This window comes from Muscardinus avellanarius (assembly GCF_963383645.1).
Source record: "Muscardinus avellanarius genome assembly, chromosome: 3".
NCBI classification, from domain to species: domain Eukaryota; kingdom Metazoa; phylum Chordata; class Mammalia; order Rodentia; family Gliridae; genus Muscardinus; species Muscardinus avellanarius.
In genome coordinates, this window is record NC_137788.1 from 98,049,519 (window position 1) to 98,063,364 (window position 13,846).

Below are 13,846 nucleotides of genomic sequence, written 5' to 3' on the forward strand. Positions count from 1 at the left end.
CAGAGGAGCTGAGGCCCTCCCCCACTCCAACCCCTGTGTCCTTCAGCACATCCTACAGACTCCCTCCCTTTGCCCTTCTGATTCACAGCGCCCACCTCCCTGCACCTACCCTATTCGATCTACAGGGGAGCGGAATCGCTTCGTGGCCGCCAGCCAGAGAAGGGGCGCCAGCCAGCAGGCGGGCGCTCGGCTCAGAGGGGCGCCTTGGGCAGAGAGAGGTTTGGGGCTGGGGCGTGTGCACAGTGAGCGTGGGAGAGTGGACTCGTGGCACAAAGGATGTGTGCCCAGGATTTAGGAGAGGAGGTCCCCGGGCGCTGGGCTTCTCTTTTCCGCCCGCGCCTGTGCATTTCGGAAGGGCTGCTGCGGCAAGCTCCGTAGCCCGAGCAGCCGCCCGGGACTACACTTCCCAGAAGGCCGTGCGGCAGGCGGGCGGCGGGCGGGGCCGCGACCTGAGCCGGGCTCGCGCGAGCGAGCGGCCAAGGTAGGGGCCGAGGGAGGCGTGCCCGCGCCGGGCCGGGGGAGGGGGCGCGCGGCAGCGCCGGGGCGGGCGCGCGTCCGCGGCGGTGATGGCGGTGCGTGAACGCGCGGCGGCAGCAATGGCCGCTCTGGAGCGGCGGGTACCGAGTCTCGATGACTTCGCGGGACAGAGTTGGAGCTCGTGGGTGGAACGGGCCGACCTGCCCGCGGCCGATGGTGAGTACAGCCGCCTTAGAGTCCGGGGACCCCATCACTCTCTCCCCTCCCCCCTCGGGGCCCCCGCCAGCAGAGGGGAGCCACCGACTGGAGCCGCCGTCCGGCTCCCCGGCCCCCCAAACAAAGGACCCGCCGGGTCCTAGTGCCCGCTCGCTCCGCCACCTTCGCGCCTCCGGGTCCTAGCGCCGGCGCATCGCTCTCAGCCCACCCTGCCCACCTCTGTCTCTGCCGGTGCCCACTACTTGCCCCCACGTTTACTTGCCTTTATCTTTCTCCTTGCCTGCTGCTCTCCAGCATCCGCCCCTCCTGCACCTGCTCCAGCTGTCCCCATCTGCAACAGTCTTCTCCACGTGTTTCCCACGCACCCCACTTCTGAGCCCCCCTCCCTGCCCCCTTGTTCCTTCGCCTTTTGCCCCACACCTCCTGCCCCTTTTCGGCGTTTGCCAGCCGGCTGCAGTGCTTCTGGACCCCCGCCCTCTCTGCATAGTTCGCCCATCCATTCATCTGTCCATCCTGCCCTCTCTCCCTCCCTCCTGCAGTCCATCCCATCCATGCCTTCAAGTCCTCCGTCCTCTCCTGGGCCTCTTGCCCTGCCTCTTGGCCCTCTCCCCGACCCCCACCTTCTGTGGGCCCCTGAGTGGCTCTGGTGAGTGGGCCTACAACCCCTTCTTCTGATCTTTGTCTCCTGGGCCCCAGAGAGCACCTGGCCTCGTGGCCTTTGGGGGTGACAGCAGGCATCACATCCCTGCTTGCAAAAGAAGTTTGCAAGTGAGAAGAGATGGAGGAGGAGACCTCATGGAGCTGTCTCTAATGACACTTGTTCTCCTCTGAGACATCTGACTCTCAGCTCCCTGCAGCCCATCATCCCCTACACTTTGATTTAAGGACTTAAGAGAGTGGGAGCTGCCTCGGGTCTCTCATATGCTAACCCACCACCCCTTATATCTGGGTATTATATAAGAATGTCAACAATCTTCCCATCCTGGGAAGGGGCAGATCTGTCAGTTGGCATTAGAGAGCAGACCTCAGTGGGAGCACAGGCCACCTGGAACTGCCCTCTGTTGGGTGGGCAAGGATGGGGCCATTGTCAGGGTCTGGGTGTATTGAGAACCGGAAATGGAGTCAGATGGGTTGGGTGACTCAGAATTGATTTTTTTTTCTAAGGGACAGGGAGGGGGTGTGGAGGAGGGAGGGAGGGGGTTGGGGAAAGATGCTGTGCACAGCTAAGATGTTTTTGTCATTAACCCAGAAACTGAGGTACAAGGGCACCCCTGAGCAAAGCCCCCCAAGTGGGGGAGGGGCCTGTGTAACTTCCCCCAGAGACTCTGAAGATGTCAAAGGGCCCAAAGATAGCAGTTTGTCTGTTCCGGGACCATCCTGCCAGTGCAGGGCCCGAGAAGCTGGGTGTAACTTTGACAACACTCTAGTGACTCAGGTGGAGCAAAATTGAGCTTGAGGGGAGTGAGGGCCTGAGAGACTGTCTATTTGGGATTCCATAGATTTCCCATGTGAGGAATCCCAAGGAAAGACTCAGGGATCTACAGAAAAAAAAATCTGGACGGTTTCCCCTTTAATCAGGGAAATAAACCCCAGAAAGGAGGTGATGTTTACCCGAAATCACCCAACTAGTGAGCAGCGGAAGCCTGACCAGCTCCTTAAGAGTAAAGGGTCTGTGAGAAAGGTGGCTGGATTCTTCTTACTGGGGCCGGCTCAGTTCAGAGGCAGCAGGCCGAGGAAAAATGGGCACTTGAGGATGACCCGCTGAAAGGTGTTCCCGGTGGTTCTGAGCACCCAGAGCTTGTCAGAGAGTGTGGGCCTCACAGTCCAGGGCTGTAGGCGCTGCTTGGATAGAAGACAGGGCTCTGGGGAGGGGGTGGACCTTCTGAGCTGTGTTTCTCTTCCAGGGGCTGAGCTAGAGGAGAGTAGCAAAAACATGAAGAAGTTGGATGCCATGACCCTCATTAAAGAAGGTGGGAGTCAACACGCATTAGGGCTGGGACTGGGGGTGGACAGGACCACCCTGCCCTCGTCTCCCCCACTGCAGAGGGAGGTGGCTGCTTGAAGCAGTGAGTCTGGGAAGCCTTGTTTTGATAGGTCTGAGTCAGCCAGTCAGCCTGGCTCCTGTGACCTGTGGTTGGAAATCCTAATCATAGGTGATTGGGAAAGCCCCTATACTTTAGGACTGGCTAGATTGAACTCTGGAAGCTGGGAGCGCCCCGCAGAAGGCCAGTCACGTCAGTGGGGAGGTGAAGTGCCCTGAGTTGGTGGGGTGAGAGTGAGAGTGCTCTCTGATTATAGGGGAACTCTGGGGCCCCCAGCCCTGGTGATAAGGGCTTCTGTCATTGCAGACATGTCCATCTTCGGGCACTGCCCTGCCCATGACGACTTCTATTTGGTTGTGTGTAACCACTGCAGCCAGGTGGTGAAGCCTCAAGCTTTCCAGAAGCATTGCGGTGAGGGGACCCCTGGGGCGGAGCTAAGGGGACAGGGGAGATTGGGACACAGAGCTCTTGGGACAGGGCCAGCTGGGGGTCGTGTGGGTGATGGAGGGCCTGGGGCAGCTTCGGAGCATCACTAGGGGCTTGGGGTCGTTGTTCAGACAACTGCCAGCATTTAGGACTGGCTAAAGTCTGAGTCTTCCTGAACCTCTTACCTCCACTGGGAAGAAGGCAGATTCAGGATCTAAGCTCCAGATACTTAGGACCCTCCGGTGCGAGTCCGCGGGCAGGTTAGGAGGCTGGGGAAGGAGCCAGCTGATTCCACTCACCTCAATTACTCTCTCCACCTCCTGGTGACAGAAAGAAGACATGGGCCCCTCAGCAAGCTTTATGCCCGGGCCCCACCCCCACCTCCAGCCCCTGCCAGCTCTCAGAAATGCCATGTAGTGAATGGGCAGGGCCCAGCTTGTAGGGCCCCGGGTTCCACCAAAACCTCCTCCAGGGAGAAGGGCCAGGGGTCCCGGAGCCGTGGCCACCAGCCTCCTGAGAAGACCCAGAAGGACAACCTCTGGTAAGAAGAGGCTGGAGACTCCCCAAGACCGGGCCCAACTCTATCCCGGGGAGGGGTTGGCGCCAGTGGAGGCAGCCCTGGGTTGAGGGGTGCTGCTCACAATGGGCCAGTCAGTCTCATCTGCAGCTCCCTTCCGTGTGTTACAGGGAATATGGACCCCCCTTTCCATGTGTCACGCTCTCCTGGAGCCTACCCAAGAAGATACAGGGCTGGGGAGGAGAAAGCTCTGGGTTAGAGTCCAGGCTCCAGGCCCAGCCTCCCAACCCCAGCCTGTACCCTCTCTCTCTATGTAGCCTCTTCGTGCCCGTGGTGAACCTGGAGAAGATGTCCAGTCTCCCGAAACCCGATGGACATGGGATCAGGGTGGCCCCGCCCTCCGCTTTCCTCAGCCAGCCAGGCAACCTCCCCAAGGACTCCCCTGGAAAAGCACCTATGGCTCCCTCTTCTAAAGACCCTCCTGGCAGGGATAGCATCGAGATAATCCCTGGTGAGGGCTCCAGTCACCGGGCCGAAGGCAGCCCCCCAGAGAAGGAGCCTGGTGGGGCCAGGCTGCCCCCCAAAACTCACCGGAAGATGGCTCGTGAGTAGTTGCAGTCCTGTGAGGACTCCTATGGGCTGCTTTGTCCTTGGGTCAGATGGGTTGGAGGTCCAGAAGGAGTGGGCCTGGCCATCTCAGGGCCCTGTCACTTCTTGACCCGTAGCTCCCGGGGAAGCTTCCCTAGCCTGAGTCTTCTGATGCAGTCTGAGAAGCTTGTGTCCAAGCAGGTGGAGTTACTCTGCACACTGGGCTATGGACTATTACGTCTTCGCTCACCTCGCACAGCTGGCTTTCCTGGCATCATGAATGCCTGTGGCTGCTGTTGTTTTTTGACAATGTGTTGCCCCGCTTAGGACTTTAAAAGGAGTCTTTAAAAGGAGTGCCTGGATTGGGGCTGGGGGGCAGAGATGGGTCCCAAAGCCCTGCAGAGATGTGGATGCCTAGAAGAGTTCTGCCAAAAGGGGATCCCTGGACCTAAGGGCTGGAGGCTCCTGTGCTTTGGTCCCAGTTTTCCCCAGGCCCTTAGCGGGAAGAGGCCAGATCCTCCCATGGGCCTTCAAGACATAACCCTGAGATTCATGGGAACCACTTTTCCCACAGGGAAGGAGTGTGACCTCAACAGGCAGTGTGGGGTCATAAACCCAGAAACCAAAAAGATCTGTACTCGCTTGCTGACCTGCAAGGTAACTCCTATCCCCACTGCATGGAGAGGGAGGCCAGCACAGCCACAGGATCTGGGCAGGGAGAGGATTGCAGGTGTTGTTGAGGGATGGGGCTAGGCTCCCCCAGGGAATGGGAGAGGAGGTCAACCCCAGTGGGCACAAGGTGGGAGCAGAAGATAGGGAGTGGCTCCCCCGCACCCCGTAGGAGAGTTTTAGCCCCTTGGGGAGTGAAACAAACACACAAACACAGCCACAAACACACTCACACCGCCTCTCTCTCCGCTTGCCCAGGCCAGAGCACACCGCTGCCCCTCACCCCTGCTCAGCTCACACCCCCTCCCCACCCCTCCACCCTGCTGTATTCTAGATCCACTCGGTGCACCAGCGCCGGGAGGTCCAGGGCCGGGCCAAGGACTTTGACGTACTAGTGGCAGAACTGAAGGCCAACTCCCGCAAAGGAGAGTCTCCTAAGGAGAAGAGCCCAGGGCGCAAGGAGCCAGTGCTCGATCGCCCCGCCCAGGACCCTCCATCCTCAGTCCAGGCTATGGCAGCAGCCCCTGCTCCCAGCAGCACCTTCTCTGCCCGTGCCAAGCAGACCTACCCATACTGTGCACTATCCAGGTACGTCCAGGATGCAACCGCCACCTCTCCTGGGGATGCTCGGCCCCTAAGCCATCAGGGACCCCTGGAGACAGCCCCAGGGAGCGTCTTGGAAGATGTGGTACTCTGCCCGGAGTGTGGGGGAGGGACACCTGGGCCCCTGACAACCGTGTGGACACAGGCGACTCCCCTGTTCCTGCCCAGGCTGGCCACAGTACCCCCGACTGTCTGTGGTGTGCCAGATCCAGTGCCCTGGACGTGAACGTTTTCCCAGTCACTTCCAACAGGCCAGGACTTGTCACTGGGGAGCTGAAAGGGTCAGGGCCCTGGGCGAGGCAGTCCTACTGTGTATTCATTCACTGGCCCCTTCGTGTGCAGAGGCCGCGCTGGACCCCGGGGAGAGCCTGCCTTGCCGAAGGAGACACACACGCATCTCTGCCTGTCACATGAGGGGCAGACACGAAACATGGGCTCAGCTCCCAGACAGGCTCACAGGAATATGTGATGCAAGAAGGGGGTTGAGAGAGTTCACTGGGCTGACCAGAGCTGGGTGCAGTTAAGCTCGGAAGATTTTCTGGAGAAGGCGAATCTGGAGCAGATTTTCCCCCTGAGGAGGCAGGGCCTGGGAAGTGAAGGGGCTGGGGAGAGCATCCCTTGGGAGCTGTGGCCCCGGGCTCTGTCTCTACTCTGTGAGCTCTATTGTGCCCTCCCTTCCCTCCATCCGTCCATCCTTTCCTCCTTCCTCTGATTGCCCAGCAGGGTGTCTGCCCTGGCTTTTTGAGCTTGGCGGGTTCAGGGACACCCCCACCCTGGCCCCACACAAGTCACATGGCCCTCACACCCCGTTTGGCCTTCCAGGTCCCGGGCCTCCTCTGAGAGTGAGGTGGATGATGAAGGCCCCTGTGGTGGTGACGGGGACCCGGGTGTGTTCCCCTTCCCCCCGCCCCGGGATGGGGCCCAGGCCTCCAGTGAGGAGAGTGAGGAGGAGGGGACATCTGAGGACCTTCACCTCCCCCCTGACTGCCATTACGCAACCCGGCCCCCACGGCCACAGGCGGTAAGGACCTGGGGCAGGGCCTGGGTGGGCAGATATTCCCCCTGAGGAGGTACTGGCCCACAGTACAGGGAGGAGGTCAGGGATCTTGTGCAGATGCCCTGCTGGTACCTCAGGCCCCGCCAACCATGTCCCTTCTGCTTCTAGTTCTGCACCTTCGGGAGCCGGCTGGTGAGCCCAGGATGCTACGTGTTTAGCCGCCGGCTGGACCGGTTCTGCTCAGCACTCAGCTCCATGCTGGAACGGCACCTCAGCTCACGCATGTGGAAGTGAGTCTCTTCAGTCCAGAATCTGCCCCCAAACCGGGAGTACCCCAGCCTGAGGGGGCCTGGTCCTTCTCTTACCCGTTGGTGCGCCGTGGCTATTTGCCAGGAAGATCCCAGATGGGAGGTGGAATGGAGGGGGGCAGGGTCTTGGCAGCCTGGAGCAGGACATGTACAGTGATCAGGGGTGAATATGGGCTCTTATCATTTTCAGGACGTTTTAGGTAACTTAAGAGAGGGGATACCCAAACAAGGTGATTCATAGGTCTGCCCACTAGTTCCTAACCTTCAATTCCAGTGTCTCCCACTAGATGGCAGCAATTCTGGGACCCTGCTGGCCATTTCTAGGTGGGGCGGACAGTGTGTGTGTGCGTGTGCGTGCGTGTGCGTGCGTGTGTGTGCGTGCGTGTGTGTGTGTGTGTGTGTGTGTGTGTGTGTGTGTAGGGGGTCCTCTTGTTTTCTTGGGAGTCACAGGGGGCTCTCTTTTTGCCGCAGGAAGATCCCACCAGCAGCTGAGCCTCCACCCCACCTTGTCAGCTCCTCCTTATCTGCTCCCCTGAGTCCATCCTCAATGGGCAGCTGTCCCCGCCTTCCAGGCCCACCCCCTAGGCCAGCTTGCCCAGTTTCCACACCCCCCACCAAGGACAGCCTTGTCCCCAGCTACCCGGCAGGCTCCCCCAGCGTGGCAGCCGCCTGCAGCCAGGCGGAGTGCACGGGTGGCAGCCAGGCAATCACCTCACCGCTGCCCGCCAACACACCATCCCCGTCCTTCAGCAAGCTGCCCCTCTCCAAGGCCAGCAAGTCGTCCAAAGGCAAGGACGGGGCGGAGGTGGAGACCCCTTCTCGAAAGCGGAAGTTATCCCCTGGCCCCACTACTTTCAAACGGACCTGCATCCTGGAGCCTGCCGGAAAAGGCAAACACTCCAGCTGTCGGGGTCTCTCAGCCAAGACTAAGACAGCCCTCGGCATGGGGCTGAATGGGACCGTGGGGCCAAGAGTGAAGCGGGCGGGGCCCCTGGACTGTCGCAGTTCCCCTCACCGACCTCCCACACCGGTCAAGGCTTCACAGCTGGAGAATCGGGGAGCAGCAGGACACCCGGCCAAGGCTCTGCCCACCAACTGCCTCTCTGAGGAGGAGGTAGCCAAGAAGCGGAAAAACCTGGCCACCTACTGCCGGCCAGTGAAGGCCAAGCACTGTCAGGATGGTGCCCCTGCTGACCCGGCCTGCTCTGTGCGCCGCAAGAAGCCAGGCCCAGCCCTGGCCTTTGAGGAGAAGTGCTCTACACTGAAGGTACCAGCCCCGCCCCTGGAAGGCATGGCAGAGTGGGGCCTGAGGCCAAGGGTAGAGGCCACAGTGGGTCCTTGACGTGGAGAAGGCACAGGAAGGGAAGAGAGGAGAAATCAAAAGTTCCTGGGCCATATCCTTTAGCAAGAGGTCGGTCAGCTCTTCCCAAGGCTACCCTAGTTTTTAACTGAGGGACCTTCCCCTGCCTCCAACCCCCTCCCTTGTTCTCAGGACATGCTGTTACCCCTGCCCTTTTGCTTAACCCAAGGGCCACTTCTTTCTGAATTGGCTGTGGCCCTCAATTCAGAACTACTCTGTCCCTTCAAGGAAACAGAGTTGGGTCCCTGAGCAGTGGGTGGGTGGGATGGTCTCCTTCCTTGGTTCTTACTTTGGGCATCAGGGCATTGAAGGGCAGGCACCCAACTCCAGGTCCAGAGGCATGAGTGCCCACCTTGGAGATGTGCGCCCCGCATTCTTGGCTGACAGGCAGGTTCTTCAGGCTGGCCTGCAACCAGCCTTATTTGCTTTTTCTGATGGAAACACTGGAGAAGCCAGTTTGGGGCTATCCATGTGATCTCTGCCAGGAGGGCCTTATGGGAAGTGGGAAAGTTTAGTTGTGGGCCAAATGCGAAGCAACTCCCTTGGCACCCATAGGAGAGCATAACCTGACAGTTGTGGAGGTGGGGGCGCACGCCCACACCTGTATGTGTGTTTTCCAGCTTCACCCAGGCTGCCCCTGCAGGCTTGCTGTTTTACTTACCAGGACAGCAGGAAGAAATCAAGATGTAGCCCTTTAGTGTACATAGTTCACTGGGTAGGACAGCAGCTGAGCCCCCATCCTGATCTGTCTCTTGTCTCTTGTCTTCCTGCAGTCAAAAGCCCATTAATGAGAAAGTGCCTGCCCACTGCAATGGAGCCGTCAGCACCTCCTCCCTTCCAGATCCGGGTCCCAGGCTGCTGCCGCTTTTTATAACTTTATATTATTTTTTTTAAGAAAAAAAAAAAACTTTAAAATACCTCAAGACTGACTTGCTGTTCTGTTGCTGCTAAGAAAATATAAATACAGAAACAGAAAAGGAAGAAAAACAATGTAGCAAAATGAGTATCCTTACTGTCCCGGCCCCACCCCAGGAGGCCTAAATGGGAGGCAGGCCGACTCCAGCTCCTATTTGCTTGCAAAAATATCTTTTACACACACACACACACACACACACACACACGTGCATGCACATATGTGTGTGTATATATAGGCAGATATGTATGTTCCTTTTTTTGTGTGGTACTGGGGTGGAACCCAGGGGCATTCTACCTCTGAGCTACACCCACAGCCCAAGTTTGTATTCTTTATTTTGAAATACAAAGGTGGGCACTCATGCCTCTGAGTTGCCAAGGGCCTCACTAAGTAGCCAAGGCTGTCTGTGAACCATGATCCTCCTGTTTCAGCCTCCCAAATGCTGGGATTACAAATGTGGGCCACCAGGTCTGGCTTTGTATGTTCCTTTTAAATAGTGTGGAAATGTCTAGGGTTTGTACCACTGGGGAATCTTCTCTTCAGATAGGATGGTGAGGCATGTGTCTCACTGAGCACGGCTCCCAGTCTTGACCCCCAGGCACTACTCTGGACCCATTGGGAAACTGGAGAGGGGAGCTGGGCAGCCTTTGCCCTGAGAGTTTGTGGGAGTTGGCTTTTGGCCTTTTTCTGGTCTTCCAGCCACACAGGCTTCCCTCTCACTACAAAGTATTGCCAAATTTCCTCAGCTATTCCTGCCCTTCCCATCTTTTGCCAGCAGCAAGCAAGCCTTACCTTCCTTCTTTCCTTTGCAGTGCCAGGGATTACTGAGCTGCACCCTCATTTAATTTGAGACATGGTCTTGCTAAGTTGTAAATGGCCCCGACTGGCCTCCAACTTACCATCCTCCTGCCTCATCCTCCCAAGTACCTAGGATTACTGGCAGGTGTCACCATGCCCTACAGCAGCCTCATTTTCTCAACCACTTAAGGAGTTTGGCCTGAGTTGGGAAGTGCTTTTAGATGTCCCTGATTGCTGCTGGACACCCTGTCTGGGTCTCTTCTCGGGGCATGGGGGTTCTCCCTTAAGGACTGAGTAGAGGGGAGAGGTCACTTGCAGAGACCACTGTGGTGTGAGGCCCTGGTTCCTCAGGATCGCCTTGCTTGTGGGGCCCGCAGCTGTTGTGGAGGCGGCAAGGACTGGGAGTGCCCTAGTTCTTCCTGCGTCTCAATGGGGATGGCTACTGTGCAGATGGGGGAGGAGATTGCATTTCCTGCCGTGCCTGGTCTTCACACCTGAATTCACCACATATGGGGACTATTTTTTGGCCTCGCCCGTTCCTTTTATTTCTCCTTGCTTTTAGGCATTGTGGAATCTTGTTCCCTTAACATTGTCAGGAGAGGAGATAGCAGGGGAGAGTGAATGGCGGGGCAAACCCAGTACTCCTGGAAAGCTGCTCAAAACACTGGTTTCACACTCTTGGGTCTGCGTACTAACTGTGTGAGTTGGAGTCTCACGGAAATCAGTTGCCACAGATGAAATTTCCACAGGCTGCTTGAGATAACAGGCCCTCATAGATATAAAGAAGGTGGGCTGGAGCTGTCCAGTCGGGGTCTCCCAGGAGACCCTGGGGTGGACGCGCTCCCGCCCTCGCCTCCAGAGGGCGCTGTGTGCGCCTCCGCCGCGCTGCCGGCAGCGTCCCCGGGGAGGAGCCTCTCCTGCAGCCACCGCCTCTGCGATTGCAAACCCGGAAGACGATTCTGGTAGCTGACTGTGCGGGCCGGGCCAGCACGGCCATGCAGTCCCTGGAGGTAGGTCTGGTTCCCGCTCCAGCGAGGGAGCCGAGACTGACCCGCTGGCTGCGGAAAGGCAGTGGGATCTTGGCGCACCTGGTAGCTTTGGGCTTCACCATCTTTCTGACTGCGCTGTCCCGGCCAGGAACCAGTGAGTTGCGGGGCGGGGCCACGGTGGGGGCGGAGCCGAGATGCTGGAGGGGCCGCGCCTGGCAGTGCTTCGAGACATGGAGGGGGGACCCGGGAACAGTGGAAGGGCGGGCGAGCCTCGGAGGGGTTGGAAGGGCCTGGTGGGGCCGATACTCCATCGGAAGCAAGGGCTCCTGATGGAGAATACAATACAGGAGGTAGGCTGAGGTCTACCCTAGGTCTGGGCTCGTAGCTGTGAGGTGCCTAGTGGGGAACCCAGGCCAAGCTGGTGTGTATTTGCGGGAAGGCCCTCCTGGTTGCTCACCTAAGGCCCCTTAGCCGCTCTCCACTTTTAAAAGCCCTGAGATCCTGTTCTTGATTAAGCGTGGAGGTGGTATGCTGGCCTTATCCGCTTTGGCCAGATTCTTTGGGTTCCACCGAGCCACAGGGGCAAGAACAACGGTGCCCAGCCATCAGCCTGTTCTCTTTGATTCTTAGGTCTTTTCTCCTGGCATCCTGTATTCATGGCCTTGGCGGTGAGTTTGGGCGTCTCTCTGCAACCCATTTATTTGGATATGCTTAGCTTCACCCCTGGGGAAATATGCAGCTTCTAGGGCCCCCATCTTTCCCTGCAACCTATGGTATTGGGAAACACAGAGAGCTGGGCCATAGGCAAACTGTCAGGTGGTTGAGAAGGATGCCAGGGCATGGAAGACATTTCTCCCCTGGGGCCTGAAAGGAGGAAGTGAAAGGAGTGTTGCCCAATTGTCCCCTACCCCCTTGTCTTCACAGTTCAGGGAAAGTTTAACATCTGCTGTTCTACTGGTCAAGAAATGGGAGGGGCATTCAGGAAGTGGAGACTGGAGACTGGAGGATCACGGTTTGCGGACAACCTCAGCTAGTTAGCTAGGCCCTTTGCAACTCAGTGAGACCCTGTTTCAAAAATAAAATGACTAAAAAATAGGGTTCAGAGGTACAGTGCCCCTGGGTTACATCCCCAGTACCAAGAAAGAAAGAAAGAAAGAAAGAAAGAAAGAAAGAAAGAAAGAAAGAAAGAAAGAGAAAGAAAGAGGATGTCAGCCTGAATGATGGGACGTGCACTCCATTGTTGAGTCCATTAGTCCACTGCTGATCTATGAGGCAGGAGGTCTTGGTGGAAGTTTTAGCCTCCACCCTTTGTTCTTTTTGCATGGATGTGTGCGAGCACCTCCTTTTTCTCAGGCCTCTAGGGGCCTGAGGCTCACCGGACCTCTTCTGTGTTCACAGTTCTGCCTCTGCATGGCTGAGGCCATCCTCCTCTTCTCGCCCGAGCATTCCCTGTTTCTCTTCTGCTCCCGAAAGACCTGGATCTGTCTCCACTGGGTGGGGCAGGCCCTGGCCATCCTCTGCGCTGCCCTGGGACTGGGCTTCATCATCTCCAGCAAGATCCGCAGCGAGCTGCCCCACCTGGTATCCTGGCACAGCTGGGCAGGAGCTCTGACACTACTGGCCACTGGCGGCCAGGCACTGTGTGGGTTCTGCCTTCTCTGTCCCCGGGTGGCCAGGATCTCCAGGGTGGCTCGCCTCAAGCTCTACCATCTGACATGTGGACTGGTGGTCTACTTGATGGCCACGGTAACAGTGATCCTGGGCATGTACTCAGTATGGTTCCAGGCTCAAATCAAAGGTGCAGCCTGGTACCTATGCCTGGCACTGGCCCTTTACCCAGCCCTGGTGATCATGCACCAGATCTCCAGCTCCTACTTGCCAAGGAAGAAAATGGAAATGTGAGTGCCTCCGAACTCTGAATCTGGTCGGGATATTTGCCTTGGACTTCAGTGGTTCCTTGGTGACCTTCAAGGGACCCACTTCAGAAGTCATCGGGTTTTTGCATATCATAACTGGGCCACGGGCTGCAGAAACCCAAGCTGCTATTGTTGAGGGATGACTCAGTGGGCCAAAATGGGGAAATGTAGTTGATGCAAGTGGAGGTGACGCAGAATTTGGACCTGAAGCCTCCACCCTTTGATGGGAGACAGAAGAATTAGGTGGTGGTGGCAGTGGTAGTGGTGGTTTCTTGCCTGATGAAGTTTGGTTCCTGTAAATTATGAATAGCAGCCATAGATATTTGATTCCCTTTTGAGAAAGCAGCGTGATATATTAGAGGGAGCCCATGGACCTTGCTTATGGTCCTCTTAGACTCTGTTGTGACTTAAATTCCTTATCTCAGGACCTCAGTCCTCATCTGTGAAGTGAATGTTTCCTAGCTTATTTTTTTTAAAGGGTTTTTTTTTTTTTTTTTTTTTTTTTGTCTTTTTGGACTGGGGATCGAACCCAAGGCGGTGCACTTGCCAGGCAAGCGCTTTGCCACTGAGCTACATCCCAGCCCTGAAAGTTTCCAAACAGTCTCTAAGTCCCTTTGATCTCCAACATTCAGTGCCTGAGCTGGGTGTGGTGGCACATGCCTGTAATCCCAGTACTGAGGAGGCCGAGACAGGAGGATCACAGGTTCAAAACCAACCTCAGCAATTAGGGAGGCCCTCAGCAACTTAGCAAAACCTGTTTCAAAATAAAAAATAAAATAGGCTGGGAGTATAGCATGGAGGTTTGAATGCCTCTGGGTTCAATTCCCAGTAACACCCCCCCCATACACACACACGAGTCAGTGTTTTCCAGGTTGTCATGGAACCCCCATTCCCACCTCTGAACCATGTGGACTACCTAATAGACTCAGGATGTAAATCCTTTTGTTTATTCTCCAGAAGGGACAGGTTGACCCTCATAGCCCTTCAGAAATCTGTGCTGGCCCCTGGATCAGGATCAGGGCATAAA

The 13,846-nt window shown here is 57.1% G+C and overlaps 2 protein-coding genes across 5 annotated transcripts; both read left to right on the plus strand.

Annotated features, from left to right (window-relative positions):
* Positions 1-566: 566 nt before the first annotated feature.
* Positions 567-8,185, plus strand: ATXN7L2 (ataxin 7 like 2; the record flags this gene model as incomplete). Its single annotated transcript, XM_080691489.1, has 10 exons — positions 567-693; positions 2,598-2,663; positions 3,042-3,146; positions 3,492-3,702; positions 3,996-4,282; positions 4,841-4,923; positions 5,270-5,523; positions 6,361-6,559; positions 6,704-6,825; positions 7,315-8,185. 10 exons carry the CDS (start codon positions 567-569, stop codon positions 8,183-8,185), a joined length of 2,325 nt encoding a protein of 774 aa, XP_080547615.1.
* Positions 8,186-10,909: 2,724 nt separating this feature from the next.
* Positions 10,910-12,805, plus strand: CYB561D1 (cytochrome b561 family member D1; the record flags this gene model as incomplete). Of its 4 annotated transcripts, none has more annotated exons than XM_080690501.1 (3): positions 10,910-11,057; positions 11,534-11,571; positions 12,257-12,805. In XM_080690501.1, the coding sequence occupies 3 exons, from the start codon at positions 10,910-10,912 to the stop codon at positions 12,803-12,805; spliced, it is 735 nt and encodes a 244-aa protein (XP_080546627.1). The 4 variants fall into 4 exon arrangements, with proteins under 4 accessions (XP_080546627.1, XP_080546629.1, XP_080546626.1 ...); XM_080690503.1 differs by having other exon boundaries at positions 12,302-12,805; XM_080690500.1 differs by lacking the exon at positions 11,534-11,571 and having other exon boundaries at positions 10,910-11,155; positions 12,302-12,805.
* Between the last annotated feature and the right edge of the window lie 1,041 nt (positions 12,806-13,846).